Source organism: Lepidochelys kempii, chromosome 8, assembly GCF_965140285.1.
Source record: "Lepidochelys kempii isolate rLepKem1 chromosome 8, rLepKem1.hap1, whole genome shotgun sequence".
NCBI lineage: Eukaryota > Metazoa > Chordata > Testudines > Cheloniidae > Lepidochelys > Lepidochelys kempii.
Genome location: NC_136387.1, coordinates 28,648,267 through 28,663,461, shown reverse-complemented (window position 1 = coordinate 28,663,461; position 15,195 = coordinate 28,648,267). Strand labels below are relative to the sequence as shown.

The 15,195-nt window shown below is 37.3% G+C and overlaps 1 protein-coding gene across 5 annotated transcripts in view; it reads right to left on the bottom strand.

The window, feature by feature from the left end:
- The window catches only part of TENM2 (teneurin transmembrane protein 2), a 1,082,146-nt gene that overhangs the window by 564,325 nt on the left and 502,626 nt on the right, over positions 1-15,195 (bottom strand). The window contains exon 1 of one of the 5 annotated variants that reach the window (XM_073355934.1): positions 6,998-7,308. The exons of 3 other annotated variants lie outside the window; for them this stretch is intronic. In XM_073355934.1, the coding sequence (XP_073212035.1) occupies positions 6,998-7,043 (46 nt within the window). In that variant the 5' untranslated portion in view covers positions 7,044-7,308. Of the gene's footprint in view, positions 1-6,997; positions 7,309-15,195 lie in introns of those variants that run through there. One more of the 5 variants, XM_073355935.2, reaches the window with a different exon arrangement.

The window sequence follows — 15,195 nt, the reverse complement described above, 5'->3', positions numbered from 1 at the left end:
CAGGAATTTGCCTAAAATAAATAGATTAAACTAATTTCCCCAACAAGACAGACATGATTCTCTTTCATTTGGCTCTTTGTTAACTGTGACTAATTATTTCACTTTGAAATTTCATTAACAGAATATTTATCTTTTCTCATTGGTGACAACTGATATACTCAAAAAAAAAAAAGGAGTACTTGTGGCACCTTAGAGACTAACAAATTTACTTGAGCATAAGTTTTCTTGAGCTACAGCTCACTTCATTGGATGCATTCAGTGGAAAACTAACAAATTTATTTGAGCATAAGCTTTCGTGAGCTACAGCTCACTTCATCGGATGCACTGATATACTGTGTTTCCGGGTCTCGATATTAGAGAGCTGAACATTTGCCCATTCCTTACATTCTACTGACCTCTAGAGACTATGTGTGTATATGTATGTGTGTGTGTATACATCTATACATTTATTTGTGTGTGCACATTTTAGTGCTAGACCTAGATATCACTACATGCTATAATAAATCTGTGTAAACACACACACATCCTGCATGAGTTACTTAGCCCATTTTGCATTAGGTTTAGAATGGTTTTATTTCTTGTGTGTATTTACTATATGCATAGAATCTTTTACCAGATATGTTTAAGCCTGTTTCCCCTCAACTCCCCTGCCCAAATATCACAGATAGTTTAATTTTCAGCCTCATGAAGAGGATTTAGCTTTATATGTGACTCTGGATACAAACACTGTAATATATCACATTTCTAAGAATCAAAACCTGTTCATTTCATGAGGAAGGTAAAGTTCTAATTCTCGTTACGTTACCAGATCACACTTGAATGCATAAAGAGGGGGAGAAATGCCACCCACAACTTGGAGTCAACACTTTTTAGAAATGGTAACATCTTGTGGCAGCTTGCTTGCCTCTGTTGTGCTGCCTAGACAGAATGTGTATAAAAGCCTATTTTGAGCTTGACATCTAGTCCAAAGAGAAAGGGACAAGGTAAAGAGCTCAACTTTATCAAATAAAGCCTATTCAAAATAGACATTAATCCAATAATAAAGGGGAACGTACAGGGCTGTAAGAATTACTGCTTTTCTTTCATGCCTGTGTTAACACCAAAAGGGTTACCATTTATCGAAACCTGATAATACAGGTTGGTCATATATAAATAATCAAAATGGTATTACAAATAAATAAATGATTGCGCGTTCATCCTGTTAAATGCACATTTTTTTCCATGCAGAATAAACAGCGTTAAGGCACGCAGAAGAAATCCTACAGCATTGCACTGAAAATTTACTCATTAATGTTTGTTTCCAATACTGGTAACATGCCACAAAAATGCCATTCGTAGGATCCTTTCATATCACATTATTCCATGGTATGAAATAGGCATAAAGATATTTTGGTGTGAACAATCAGAAAAAGTGATCTACCATAGGTTTTGGTTTCTAATAGGTTACTTTGCATTAGGTTATTACAGAATTTTACATCGTACTACACATCATAATACATGATGTAAATTTTACATGATCTGGGTACAGTTGTGAGCTGCAGTTCGAGTAAGAGTTTTAGTAAGTACCGTACAAGCAAACCATAGAAATGGAACTTTATGGCATTGCGGCTCTTCACAAATTATACATAGAGGATTAAAAAACCGTGTTAACTACAATGTATTTTATACAATGGCTAGAATTGGACCTAATTCCAGTGTATTAGATGAAAGGATGGTATGAGTTACATAAAAGCATTCAGTCCAAGCTTCCCAGATACTCTATGCACTGTATATAGTAACATATTTCCAGTATACATTAGAGCTATGCATAACCAATTTCTGTTCCAAATAAACACAGAAAGATAAACACCCAGAAATTTATAAATTTGTTAGTCCCTAAGGTGCCACAAGTCCTCCTTTTCTTTTTGCGGATACAGACTAACACGGCTGCTACTCTGAAACTAATCACAATAATACTCCCTGTAATTTGCTTCTATGAAAGCAGTCATGTATGGTAAGTGATGGCTATAATGTTTGATAGTGTCAGGTGTGACTGCCAAGAGTGGGACCCCATCTTTGAAGGTATTACAGTAGTGAGCAGATGAAAGCATTGGACAAGTAAATGGGAAGAATTAAATTAATGCATGCAGGAGAGGAAACAGTTTGTATTTTCATCCTGCTCTCAAGTGATATGGGGTAGTCTACATACATGTACACTAGTTAAAACTTTCTGTAATTTATGTATCTTATACATTACACGTGTGTGTGTGTGTGTATTTATACATACATACACACACACACACACACACAGACAACTGCACAATCACTCAGACTAGGTATCAACTATCGTTGACAGGTGTGGCATTAGACTAATGACAGCCATAGACTGTCTACACTGTAACTGTTTTAAGCTTTTTATAGTGTATTCAGAAATAGAATCCCACTAACAAAGTAATGTTATTTTTGCTGTAGACATCTGTGAAAATCTACAGAATTCTTTAGTAAAATCTATCAGCTTCCCACATAAAGCAGCAATTGTTCAGGGTGGGCTGATTTTTTTTCCTTATGAGTTTGAGATCACAGAAAAATACAAAGAAGAAAGTTTATTCCTTAGTGCTATAGTATGTAATCAGCTTTTAAGCAGAATTCCCTATTGTTTTCAACAGAGAATTCTCTTAAATTATGAGACGTTACAGCCATTTAAAGTGAATTCTGTACCATTTCAGGGAACTGACATATATGAAATAAAACAAAATAAGAAAGACAAGTACATGACAACTGAGTTTGCAACCCACTCTTGTGGCATGCACAGATATAATGGCATGCATTTTAAAAGAGATATGAACAAAAGTGCCTATGCACTTTTGCACATGCCCAGTTTAGATGTACATTTCTTCCATTGCACACATCCAAACTTAGTTTGTGCAGATTGAGGGATCTGCAAGTCTGAATTGGACATGCACAAAAATGCATACAAAAATTTGGGTCAACGTTTGCAGCGTTCTGATGGTTCTGAAACTACTGGCATGCGACACAGGATGAGGATTTCATTTATGTAATGTCAAACTAAAAACCATGAATACATTTCATTTAAGATTAATGAGTACTCTGTGTGTATGTGTGTGTGTGTTTAAACATACTAAAGAAACAAAAGGAACAAAAAGCGTAGTCTGAAGAAAAAACAGTGGCTATGTTAAATGTGTCCATTTAAGAAAAATGTCATAAAAAATATCTCAGATAAAGGGAATTGTTCAGCCTGCATCTGTGAAAAGCAAAGTACATTCACCAAAGCTAAAACAAAATAATAGGCAATCCCTGAATACACTTGATTTACAGTGTTAATTACAAAATATGCAAAATATAAAGATCTGCCACACATCTCTCTATCTATACACTTCTTGCTCACATAAGCAGAAGTACAAAATACTAGCACAGAAAATGACTGGGTATTAAATCAAACCATCCTACAATACATTTTGTATTAAATTCAACATATTGGAGATCTTCATGTAAAGGAATCTCATCCCAAGTCTCCACCCTTACCCAGACTAATCTTTTCAGCTAACAGAACAACAGCCGCGTTAGTCTGTATTCGCAAAAAGAAAAGGAGTACTTGTGGCACCTTAGAGACTAACCAATTTATTTGAGCATAAACTTAAGCTGTAGCTCACGAAAGCTTATGCTCAAATAAATTGGTTAGTCTCTAAGGTGCCACAAGTACTCCTTTTCTTTTCAGCTAAGGCACTGTGATATACAACATAAGTGCATGGCAACACTCTACTATTACCCAGGCAAAAATTTTTGTGTGTACTGCAAAAACCTATCTTATGTTTTTAAAAATGCATTACTGTTTTGAATTTGAAATCTGTTAGTTGATTATCATCTCCAAAAATAAATATTCCCACAGATAGAGGTCAGTGGTTGCCTGAAATTGCATCAGTTAATGTCTGTATAGTAGAATCCACTGCTCCTCTGGGACTGCTTTGTCATTTTATCAGAGTGATTACTAACATAGTAGTTTCAGCATAGGACACCACAGCTTTCAGTGCTCAAATTTGCTATCAGGTATCCTATTTCTACTTATTTTATTCTGTACATTGCCTTTTGCTATTGAAATGTAGCTCATAATTTCTCTTTTTAATTACCTTTTCTATTCTGAGGGCAATGCTATTATTTTTCAAACTTATATAACGATAGACCCTTACTAGCAAGCCATTAAATCCTTTAGATTGTTTTACACATTGCTCTGTTAAGCAGTTAATATTCACTAGGAAATCAGCCTCAGAGCACTGAAATTAGTTTAGAGGTTGCATGCTTTTAATTTCTTAATATTTCATTACGTATTAGCAACTGATGCACATTTTTATAATGTGTTTGATCATTACTCTTAAGAGTATGCTTTCTCAGCTCTTCTGAGAAAATCTGCATTCTAAATAGCAATGTTCAGTAAACTCATTTTTTTTGTTTATTTTAAATAGCAAACAGACCTATCATGTATCCAACACAATTGGAATAATACCACTATATGCATCTTTAGTTTTAAAAGCACCCTGTGGAATGGTATACTAATGTAATGATCTTATATAATTAATCAATCAGCAACCTGCATAAATACTATCAGCATTGTTTGCGTTTTTTCTTTGCTTTTTGAACCCCGCTGCATTTCTATTTCTCTATAAAAATGATCTTTACTTTGCTCTCCAGCAACATCTACTGGAACATCAGTAAAATGCTGCTATTTATATTAATCATGCAGTTAACGTTTAATAGGGCAGAGTAAGCCTCTGCCAAAATGAGAGATAAATGACGTGCAATTCAGTTTTAAACAGAGTTACTACTACTGGCTTAAGCTGCCAGAGTTGCACCAAGCCTTTGACCTCTCAGATCTGCTGTCTCATAAGGATGTATAATAACTGACTAAATGATATGTAAAGTTAACCTATTATCAAGGCTTAGCTTTTATGTTATTAACATCATTAAGACAGCATGAAGGCATCCTTTTAAAACACTACATAAGGAATAGTCAGATTCTTTCAAGTTTGAGATACAAAAAAAATCACTCCCCTCCTTTTTAACTTAGAAATTATAAGCATAGCAGAGGTTGATCGGACATGCAGTTATACAGGTTTGAAGTGAGAAGTAGCTTTAGTTGAAAGAATTTAAGTGAAATTTTTGGAAAAAAGATACTGCTATGGTCGTGGCCCTTGCAAAGTTTTAAACTACATTAAGTTGAATAAAATTTCACATGTGAATCAAGGAATATTCCTGACAAATCCCTAAGAAAGTTTTTGATATTTTGCCTCATTTGGAGTTTCCTACAATGTGCTACGGGGTCTAGTGCACACCTTCAAATATGGGGCAATTTGCATGGATATCTCCCACTGAAGTTAAGGAAATAATGCATATGAATCCCTGTACGTTGATGAAAGGGAGACTAGAACTCCCTGGGGATTCGATCCCATTCATAGATACATGGTGGCTTGTTGCTGCCTATCTTGTAAAATCAGTTATGTGAATGTACGCCCAAAGCGTCACCGCTGATTTTTACAAAATATATGGTGATGGGCACCCGTGTATTATAGCATTAGTGTAAACTTGCATAAAGACAAATAACTTGTCTATCAAATTTATTAATTTCCTTCTGCATTGTGCCTATTTATAGGTCAACAATGCTACAATCTAGCTGTCAAATACGGTTTACTTCACAGTAACTTATAAAGTTATCTTTTTATATCTCTCTTTCCAGTGGCAGTTTAATTTACTAATATACTTTTACACATAGGTAATCCTGACAATTACATGCTGTTTGCTTTTTTTAAATCACTAATAAAGATCTGACTATCAAGAGAGGTTAATGGAATCTTTGCATTACCATGGAGAGAAAAAGAATAATCCTGCGGTTTATAGAATACTATCCCTCTTATTCAAAAAAGTCTTAGGTCATGCACACTGACAATGATTATAAAATGCAGGAGCATAGGATTCCAAAAAATTAATGAGGAACTGAAACAAAGATCCCAATAGCTAAACATTTTAGTCATCATAAATGGAGAAAGCTTAGGTAACATATATATTCCTATTTTTACATAATTTAATTGTGAAATTACTTTTTGTCTTTAAATCCCTTTCAACCATCACACTAGTTATGCAACCTAAGGCATGTTTCTGAAAACTAGGGACACTAAGGTTTATAATTTTATTTCAGACACACAGCTTAAAGTTCAGACCTTTTGACTATAATTAGTCCATCTCAATAACTGTTATACGGAAACCCCTTTACAGTAATCCAGGTGTACTTGTGAACAGCACTTCCAGAGTTAACTCCATTTGACAATTGACAAATTCATCATTCTAATTTGGGGATTGCTTTACTAAACACGGGTGCAGTTTATGAGTTTTAGTTCCATATTTCATTCAGGACGGTACTTAATCTCTATTAACAGAACATAAACATGAACTAGGTTTTACAATATGTCTAAAGGGGCATAGCTATTCTTCTGACGAAACGTCAGGCAAACAAATCACTATCACCGCAACAAACTCCTCTCTAGATTTTACTCTAAACCTCAAATAATTATAATTAATTGTGTGTGTTCAGTTGTTAGAAACAAATTGCAGAATTTCAGGTGCCTGCAAGATTGAAAGACTAAGAGCTGGAATTAGACACTGAACAGCACATTGAGATTCCCCCTTAAAACACTGAATTCAGCCTTATGCAAAGTCCTGCTTGCATAAAAGCTGCATTTTCTATTTCCAGTCTCCCATGCACTGAAATAAAACAGAAGGACAAACATTCAGTGTAAATGCAGCTTCTACACAAATCCATTTGCAATTGAATTTACAGCATGTTCCAATACATCACAATTATTACAGGTACTTTGCATCTTGAACGAAAGGAAGCCGATACAAGATCCCTGCTGCTCTTTGCTGCAGATGCTTTCCTCAGTTACAAAATGATGAAAATCTACCGATTTGACTAAGCCACTCTGTAAAACACTCAGATTCAGACACTTCTTACCTGCCTCAGTTGAAGGCTTCCTTCCCTTGTTAGCAGTATGAAGCATCTCTAGCCTTCCCAGTCCTCACCACCAGCCTCAAATTGCACAGCTAAGTCCCTTTTTTTGCAAGAAAATGCTTATTGAAAGTGATTAGTTTGTGTTGTCCCTTTTAAGTCCCTCCTGCAAGAAGGAGCAGGGGAGCGATGTGACGCCACCTTTTAATCTTTTGCAAGAGTGAAAAGGCAGAAAAGGAGCGCTCGATCAAACTGAGCTTCACACATGACTAAAACTCGCCTGAGAGGCTGCAAGCTCTGGCTAAAGCACCACTAGGCGTGAGTGTAAGAACAGAGAAGAGGGGAGAGTCAATGAAATGTGACAACGTATGTGCATCAAAGGCAGGAAAAGAGAACAATAAGAGAGAGAATGAGAAAGCAATGAGAGAGAGAGAATATGAGGGAGAATAAGCATAAAGAAAAAATTGGGGAGTTTTCAAGCAAAGATTCTCAGAATAAAGCCAAAGTGTCTGGCAGCTTCTGTTTTTATCTCAGTGAGCATGACATACTGCCTCTCTCATTTAGCTACACATTCTTGTCTCTTCCTGGTTTGAAAACTGAGATAATCACAATGTGTGCCTGGTTTTTTGCCTGACTGGCATACGGTTGTGCAATATACCTGTGATTTTTTTCTTCTTCTTCCAGGGATGCATTATGTGCAAATTAGTTCACATATTCATTTGGACAGACAAAAAATGTGAGTTGCTAATTTCTACAACAATTTACAATATAGTTTAACTGGCAGATGGAACTCTGCTTATAACAGCTGACAAACTACCATTGGTAAACACAAGAATAAATACTTAATGTTGATAATTGAGTTTTACACAGTAACAAAAAAAAAATATTAGCACTGCTGAACTTGTGTGTCAAAGAGCAGGTATTACAGATATTTTCTCTCCATTCACGCTGTTGTTATTTTTACATCAAGTTAGAAGGTGGTAGGAGCGGAGGGAATCTGATCTAGGACTAATGGTATCAAACAAATCAATCAGACATTAGATCAGGTTTAGAACTTGGAAATATGATTAGGGATCAATTTTTAATTTCAGATTTGATTATTAACTTTTCTTCTAATTAGAAGTCCATGAGCAACATTCTCATATAAAGTAGGATTAGATTTCATGTAGTATGGGCTTTTAATACCCTTTTAAACATATTGTTAGAGCCTCTTATTTGATGTACTTCATTTATGCCTTCTTCAACATAAGGACAGGACCAAATCGGGCCGATGGGCAACTAGTCAACTGGCCAGTGGACATGTTCCCTGCATGCAGAGTGGATATTAGGTCATAGGAGAACTATACTGTTGCACAGAGAGGCAGGATTGAGGGGGCAATGGAAAAGTAAACAAATCCTGTCCCTGCTACAGCTGCCTCCCTGTGTCTCACTCAGCGTTTAGTAAGCATCCTAATTCTATTGAGAATAGGGAGGATGGGGCCAATGGACAGGGATTTAGGATATCTGGGTCCAGTTCCCAGCTATGTAACAGACTTTTGTGTAACCTTGGGTTTATCACATAGAGCCAGATATTTAAAGGTATTAGGGGCCTAAATGCAATTGATTTCAATGGGAGTTTAGTGGACAAATACCTGTGAAAATCTGGCCCTTAGTCTCCCCAGACTTCAGCTTCTCCATCTAAATTATTTCTTGACCCCACAGAAGGGGTTATGCAGATGAATTAATTGATGTATATGAGGGGCTAATAAGCAATGCTGATAGGAGCCATATAAATACCCAGTGTTGACCAATCTCATGATTTCAGTGTGAGTTTTACAAAGTTTGGTGTTTCTCTTACAGCTCTAGCTCCTGGAGTCCAATGACTACATGAGAATCTCAGATTTAATAATAATACAGTTCCTGGCCCCAAAGATTGAAGAGGAAAGGTTGAAAACATGAACTCTAGTGGTTCGCAAACTTGCAAGATAGAGACTCCAAATTTATTTTTAACTCTCCCATGCTTTGTAAGTCAATCTAATGGTGTTTAATGCTAGAGTTTGGCAATACCAGGTACCTAAAATAGAGAGATAATGAAGACAGATTCACTCCACTGCCTCTTGAACAGCTACCATCCCATATTTGCAACTCCAGCATATGGAATGCACTGTGGGCAAAAACATGTATATTATATGGCGTGCAGGGCAATTCTGTTGACTTCTCTTCCTGAATCTAGGCCTGTGAGCCTAGCCCAACCCAGCACATTGGTGCTCCCTCTGGTGGCCTACCAGAAACATTTCCCTGTGTTCTATAAGATTGTAGGGAAGCTATCTAGGAAATGGCTGCTCTTCATGCTTCTTGGTACTTTTTTTGTTTCCCTCTCTGGCCCCAGGAGTGACTCCTTTTCTAGCATCAATTCCCCACATCTGCTGGAAGATGCAACTGGGTAAGAGGCTGTGGGAGTATTTGTGTGTGTGTGTTATGGATGAGTGACTGACTGTACTGGTGTGTGGGGGGGTAAACTTGCAGGGAAGAGTGGCTTTGGTGAGTTGATGCGTAGGTGGCTGTAGCTGAGTGTGGGACTGGCTGAGTAGATCTACTTCAAGGAAAGGAGGAGGAGAAAAAGAGGAGGGTCATAACTGTACGTGGTACTGTACATGATTTTCTGTAAATCGTGACAGAAAATAACTAAGTTCTTATCAAAAGAGCTCACAGTCTAAAGGCACCGATACAGACTAATCTCTCTCAGATCTCTAATCTATGTTAGAAATGAAGAATGTTAAGGAGGGAGAGATTCTCTGCCTGGGGTGTTTATTTCCCACTTTCACTTCTCTCAAAACTCTACTGCTATGTTAATAAACTGACCCAGTTTGTTATTGCTGTTGTATCCATATTGGTGCCACGATATGAGAGATACCTTGTCCCTGTCAAGGAAGGCTTTTATCCTTAGATCAGAATGAGCATTTTGTATGGATCTTGGAATACACCAGGTTGCACTAAATGGGAGATATTTTTAAAAAAAAAATATCAGAAGAAAATATTCCTGGCTTTATTTACCCATTAACTCTTCACTCACAAACCTCTTAGGTCCAAATTCAGCAAGAGACTTAAACAAGTATGTGCTTAACTTCGAGCATGTGAAGTCAATCGGGCTATTCACATGCTTAGAGCTAGGCATGTGTTTAAGTACCTTGCCAAATCAGGGCCTTTTCCAAAGGTTCTGATCTGGCTGCTTGACAGTATCAGTCCAGCACTGCTGAAAGGACCAACTCCTGGAAGTTTTGACTATGCAGTTAGACTGTTCCCCTAAGCAAGGCAAGTAGAAATTGGCCCAAGAGGTTTATGACAGGCTACATATTTAGAGTAACACAAATGCAAAAGTTTTTTTATGTTTCTTAAATGTGTTTCTAGTTAAAAACTCTCAACCATTATTACAGTAGCATACAGAAATCATCCAATACCACATTAGAATAACTATTGCAGAGAAAAATTTACTAGTACTGACATTTTGCATGGAGATGTAAATATCTGATTTCTAGCCTGAGTCTTGTAGAAGTTTTCTTAGCTCTAGGGAAAACAGCTAATCAAAGCTATCTCTGAGCACTACCTTAGCAAAGCCAATTATAAGTCAAAGAGGAAGACCTCCCACTTCCTTTTCTCTCTACTATCTTAGCAAATCCAGTCTTTCTCCTTGTTTGCTCCTATTCTAGGATTTCAACAGTCAACAAGTAAGTGCTGATGCTGTGATTTGCAAACTTAAACTTACTTGAACCATGGGGGGCTTTAGGCTCACAAAACATTTAATTTCCCATGAGTAAAGGAAGATTTACTGGCATTAACATCCCTGGCATTCACCCACATCTTCTCCCAGTTACCGCAGCTTCACCATTTTACTGCTACTGAATGATTTTCTGGGCAAAATGTACTTCCAGTGCTGCCCAGCATATGAAGTATCACGACAATGTATTATGATTTAAGTAGAATGTTGACACATCGCAGTATACAAGCTGGAACTGATACACAGCAGTAAAGATAGTGCACACATACAGCATTTGATGGCATACTTTTGGGCCTGATTCAATCCTCAGGCTGTACATAGGTTCATGCCTTAAACACCACGCATTAGAAAAGTATTGTGGGTTGCAACTTGGACTTTTCACTTTTAATTCCCCTACACCGAGGAACTTCAGTGTCCACTGATATGAACAAACGTGCAGTAACCAGGGGCGGACTCTGAGACCAGAGCAGGCTCCTGGGTAGGATGCCTCATGTTTTGTGCAGCATATTTTTAAGCCCTGGAAGGGAAAGGAGAGTGGAAATGTGTGAAAAGATAGTCTGAATACAGGCCCATATTAACACTGCCTGTCAAGGTTCCTCCCCCACTCTGAACTCTAGGGTACAGATGAGGGGACCTGCATGAAAAACCTCTTAAGCTTATCTTTACCAGCTTAGGTCAAAACTTCCCCAAGGTACAAAATATTCCACCCGTTGTCCTTGGATTGGCCGCTACCACCACCAAACTAATACTGGTTACTGGGGAAGAGCTGTTTGGATGCGTCTTTCCCCCCAAAATACTTCCCAAAACCTTGCACCCCACTTCCTGGACAAGGTTTGGTAAAAAGCCTCACCAATTTGCCTAGGTGACTACAGACCCAGACCCTTGGATCTTAAGAACAATGAACAATCCTCCCAACACTTGCACCCCCCCTTTCCTGGGAAATGTTGGATAAAAAGCCTCACCAATTTGCATAGGTGACCACAGACCCAAACCCTTGGATCTGAGAACAATGAAAAAGCATTCAGTTTTCTTACAAGAAGACTTTTAATAAAAATAGAAGTAAATAGAAATAAAGAAATCCCCCCTGTAAAATCAGGATGGTAGATATCTTACAGGGTAATTAGATTCAAAAACATAGAGAACCCCTCTAGGCAAAACCTTAAGTTACAAAAAAGATACACAGACAGAAATAGTTATTCTGTTCAGCACAATTCTTTTCTCAGCCATTTAAAGAAATCATAATCTAACACATACCTAGCTAGATTACTTACTAAAAGTTCTAAGACTCCATTCCTGGTCTATCCCTGGCAGAAACCAGCATATAGACAGACACACAGACCCTTTGTTTCTCTCCCTCTTCCCAGCTTTTGAAAGTATCTTGTCTCCTCATTGGTCATTTTGGTCAGGTGCCAGCGAGGTTACCTTTAGCTTCTTAACCCTTTACAGGTGAGAGGAGCTTTCCCCTGGCCAGGAGGGATTTCAAAGGGGTTTACCCTTCCCTTTATATTTATGACACTGCCTTTGCAGTATGACTGAATGTGCGTGTCCAAGTTAAAAGTCCCCAGGGCCTGCATTTGGCCCAAAAATTGTAGCTTTATTTACAATGTGCAATTAATAAGCAAATTTGAACAATTTATTTATGTCCTCCTAAGCAACAAATAGCAATAAAAGAGCCATGGTGAATTATCATGCAAAGGAAAGAAAGAAAAAATTAAGTACAGAAGCACAGCCTTTTAGGGGATGTCTACATTGCAGTTAGGCCAGCTGACTAAGCCTCGTGGGCTCAGGCTAAGAGGCTGTTTAATTGCAGTGAAGATGTTTGGGCTTGGGCTGCAACCTGAGCTCTGGAACTCTCCAGACTCCAGACCAAGTCCAAATGCCTGCACTGCAATCAAATAGCCCCTTAGCCGAAGCCCCACAAGCCTGAGTCAGCTGGCACAGGCCAGCCACGAGTTTTTAATTGCAATGTAGACATACCATTAATTTACTTCCCACTCTGGTTACCTTAGTTCCCCCATATGCCACTGAAAAAGTTCTTATATTCTTATTAACCGTTCAATGTAGAGCTAGAGGATGAAGTTAAAAGTCCATTTGTGATTTAAAAAAAAAAAAAAGAGTGCAGTTCTGTGCATATCTTCTATTCAATTTAGGGCCTGATCCAAAGCCCACTGAAGTCAATGAAAAGGCCTTTATGGAACAGACAACATGTGCATATGACAGAACAATCACCATTAAAACATTAACACTTACTTCTTAAAGTAATTGACTTTACCATAGTTTTGGGAATATCTGGCATGTAAATTGCTGTCTAATGCAATATTGTCAACATTTTAATGGTGAGGACAATATGTGCCCAAAAACAACTGATATCTAATCCCTGGCTGGTGCCTGGAACTTTGGGGAAATTTGCATTTGAATCAAGATCAGATTTTTGCTACTTGGCACTATATCCATGATAGGCCTAAACCAGAAGCCTGAAATAGAGCAGCCCTGAGCTTTGGGAAAGTTTGGTCTTTGTGGCTCAGGCCCATGAACAGGTAGCTATACTTCCACAGAGGAGTCCTGATATAGCCATAGTGTAGCATCCTTTTTATCTTGATCTTTGCCATATGGGAAAGATATATACTGCATATTACAAAGAAAAAGTGAGAATAATTCACAAGTAAAGTACTGCATTAGAGCTTGGGCCTGTGAGCTCTTGGGAATTGAGGGCACTAAGAGCTTTCCATGATTGGATCCTAAAGCTATTCATACATATCTAAGGTCTCTGATGGCATCACATCAACTATGAGATAATACTTGAGTTAACTGGGAGGTCATCAAAGATGCAAAATTAAGATTTATATAGACCTATCCTGTAGACCACGTATTTGGTAAACTACACAAGCTCATAAAAAAGTGAGGGGGAACAACTTTTCCAAAATTCATTTGTGGTCAAAGTGTTCATCTTCCATTGCACGTTTGTATTTTTGTAAGACTACTGCAAGAGGGGGAAAATATGTTGTATATTTTGTAACAGTTTGTAACTGAGTGGAGGATTATAACATTAAAGTTGATTCAATCAATCAAAATTAAAAAAGGCTATTTGCACACTCTAGTTGGTTAACATTTTATGCTCTGCAGCCATGAAACAACTAGTTAAGATAAAAAAAAAAAAAGACATGACTTCTTAAGTATGTTTCCTCATAAAAGTCCATGGAAATAACCAATGATGTCTAAAATTAGACACACAATAACATTATATCAGAAAAAGTTATTGCTTCTTCAAATATTTATTTTCCTGTATGGAGGAAAGGGACTTGGCTCCACTTAAATTTGATGACTAAGCATATGCTATCACTTCCACTCAGTTGGATACAGGCATTGGTGAACTATTTGGTATTTTTTCTGAATGTTTTCCAGCACTGCAAATTTGGAGGCATCAGAGCATAAGCTTTATAATAAACACAAATTCTGACGTATTCCTAAGAAAAGAAATTCAGTGTTACAGATTTTAGTTTAAATATTTTTTCAAACCAGTTTGCTACAGTAGTTGCCATTTGCTGACATACTTTCCTATAACAATCAAGAAGCAATTCAAAACCTTACTTATCAGCAAGCTCTCTTTTACAATAATCTGACTGTTATTTGTGAAATCTGGGATAAAACAGTGCAATTGCAGATGCTGAATATCTTAAAAAACTCTGGAAGCTGCCAGGAAGAGATATGAACTACACTGTATATAATATGACAGAGTTACAACAAATATATATATGTATATCCTGGGAAGTGCTTGTCTTAATGTGCAACACCAAGTTCATGACATTTAAGAAACCTAATCTTGCAGAAAGAAAAAAAAATTCTCTCAACCTGCTGGATAGACTCCATATTTTCCTTCTCCTATGAATTCCATCTTCCTGATTTTAGTTTTAGTCATTTTTAAACATAAAAATAAAAGTAGTAAAACTAATTTAAAAACTGATTAAGTGCCCTGTCCTTCTTCTTGAAGTTAATATGAGGGCACCGACTTCAGTGGGAGCAGGTTCAGCTCCGGAATGGAAATCTTACACCTGTTTAAAGAAACAGGCTGAATAAAGGCTTGAGCTTCCAACCCTTACTTATGTGAGCTGTACCATTGACAAAGAGGATGACTCACATGAGTAAAGGATGCAGGGATTTGGCTTGGAGTAATAAAAAAAAGCTATGCAATATGATGCTACTCTAACTCTGATTTTATTTATTTTTTTTGCCAGAGGAAATAGATACGTGAATCCAAAGTAACATGAATGTTTAAGTCACTGGTCTTAACAGCTATGTGTTCTGTTGTTCCTCTTTTATTCATTATATTGTACTGCCCAGTGTCGGCTGTCCCAGCTTCCTATGGATTTTATCATCTTTGTGGATCATTAATGAAAAGTGATCAGTTGAAGAATGCTTATGGGGCAAAATATGATAAATCATGCAATGCCAT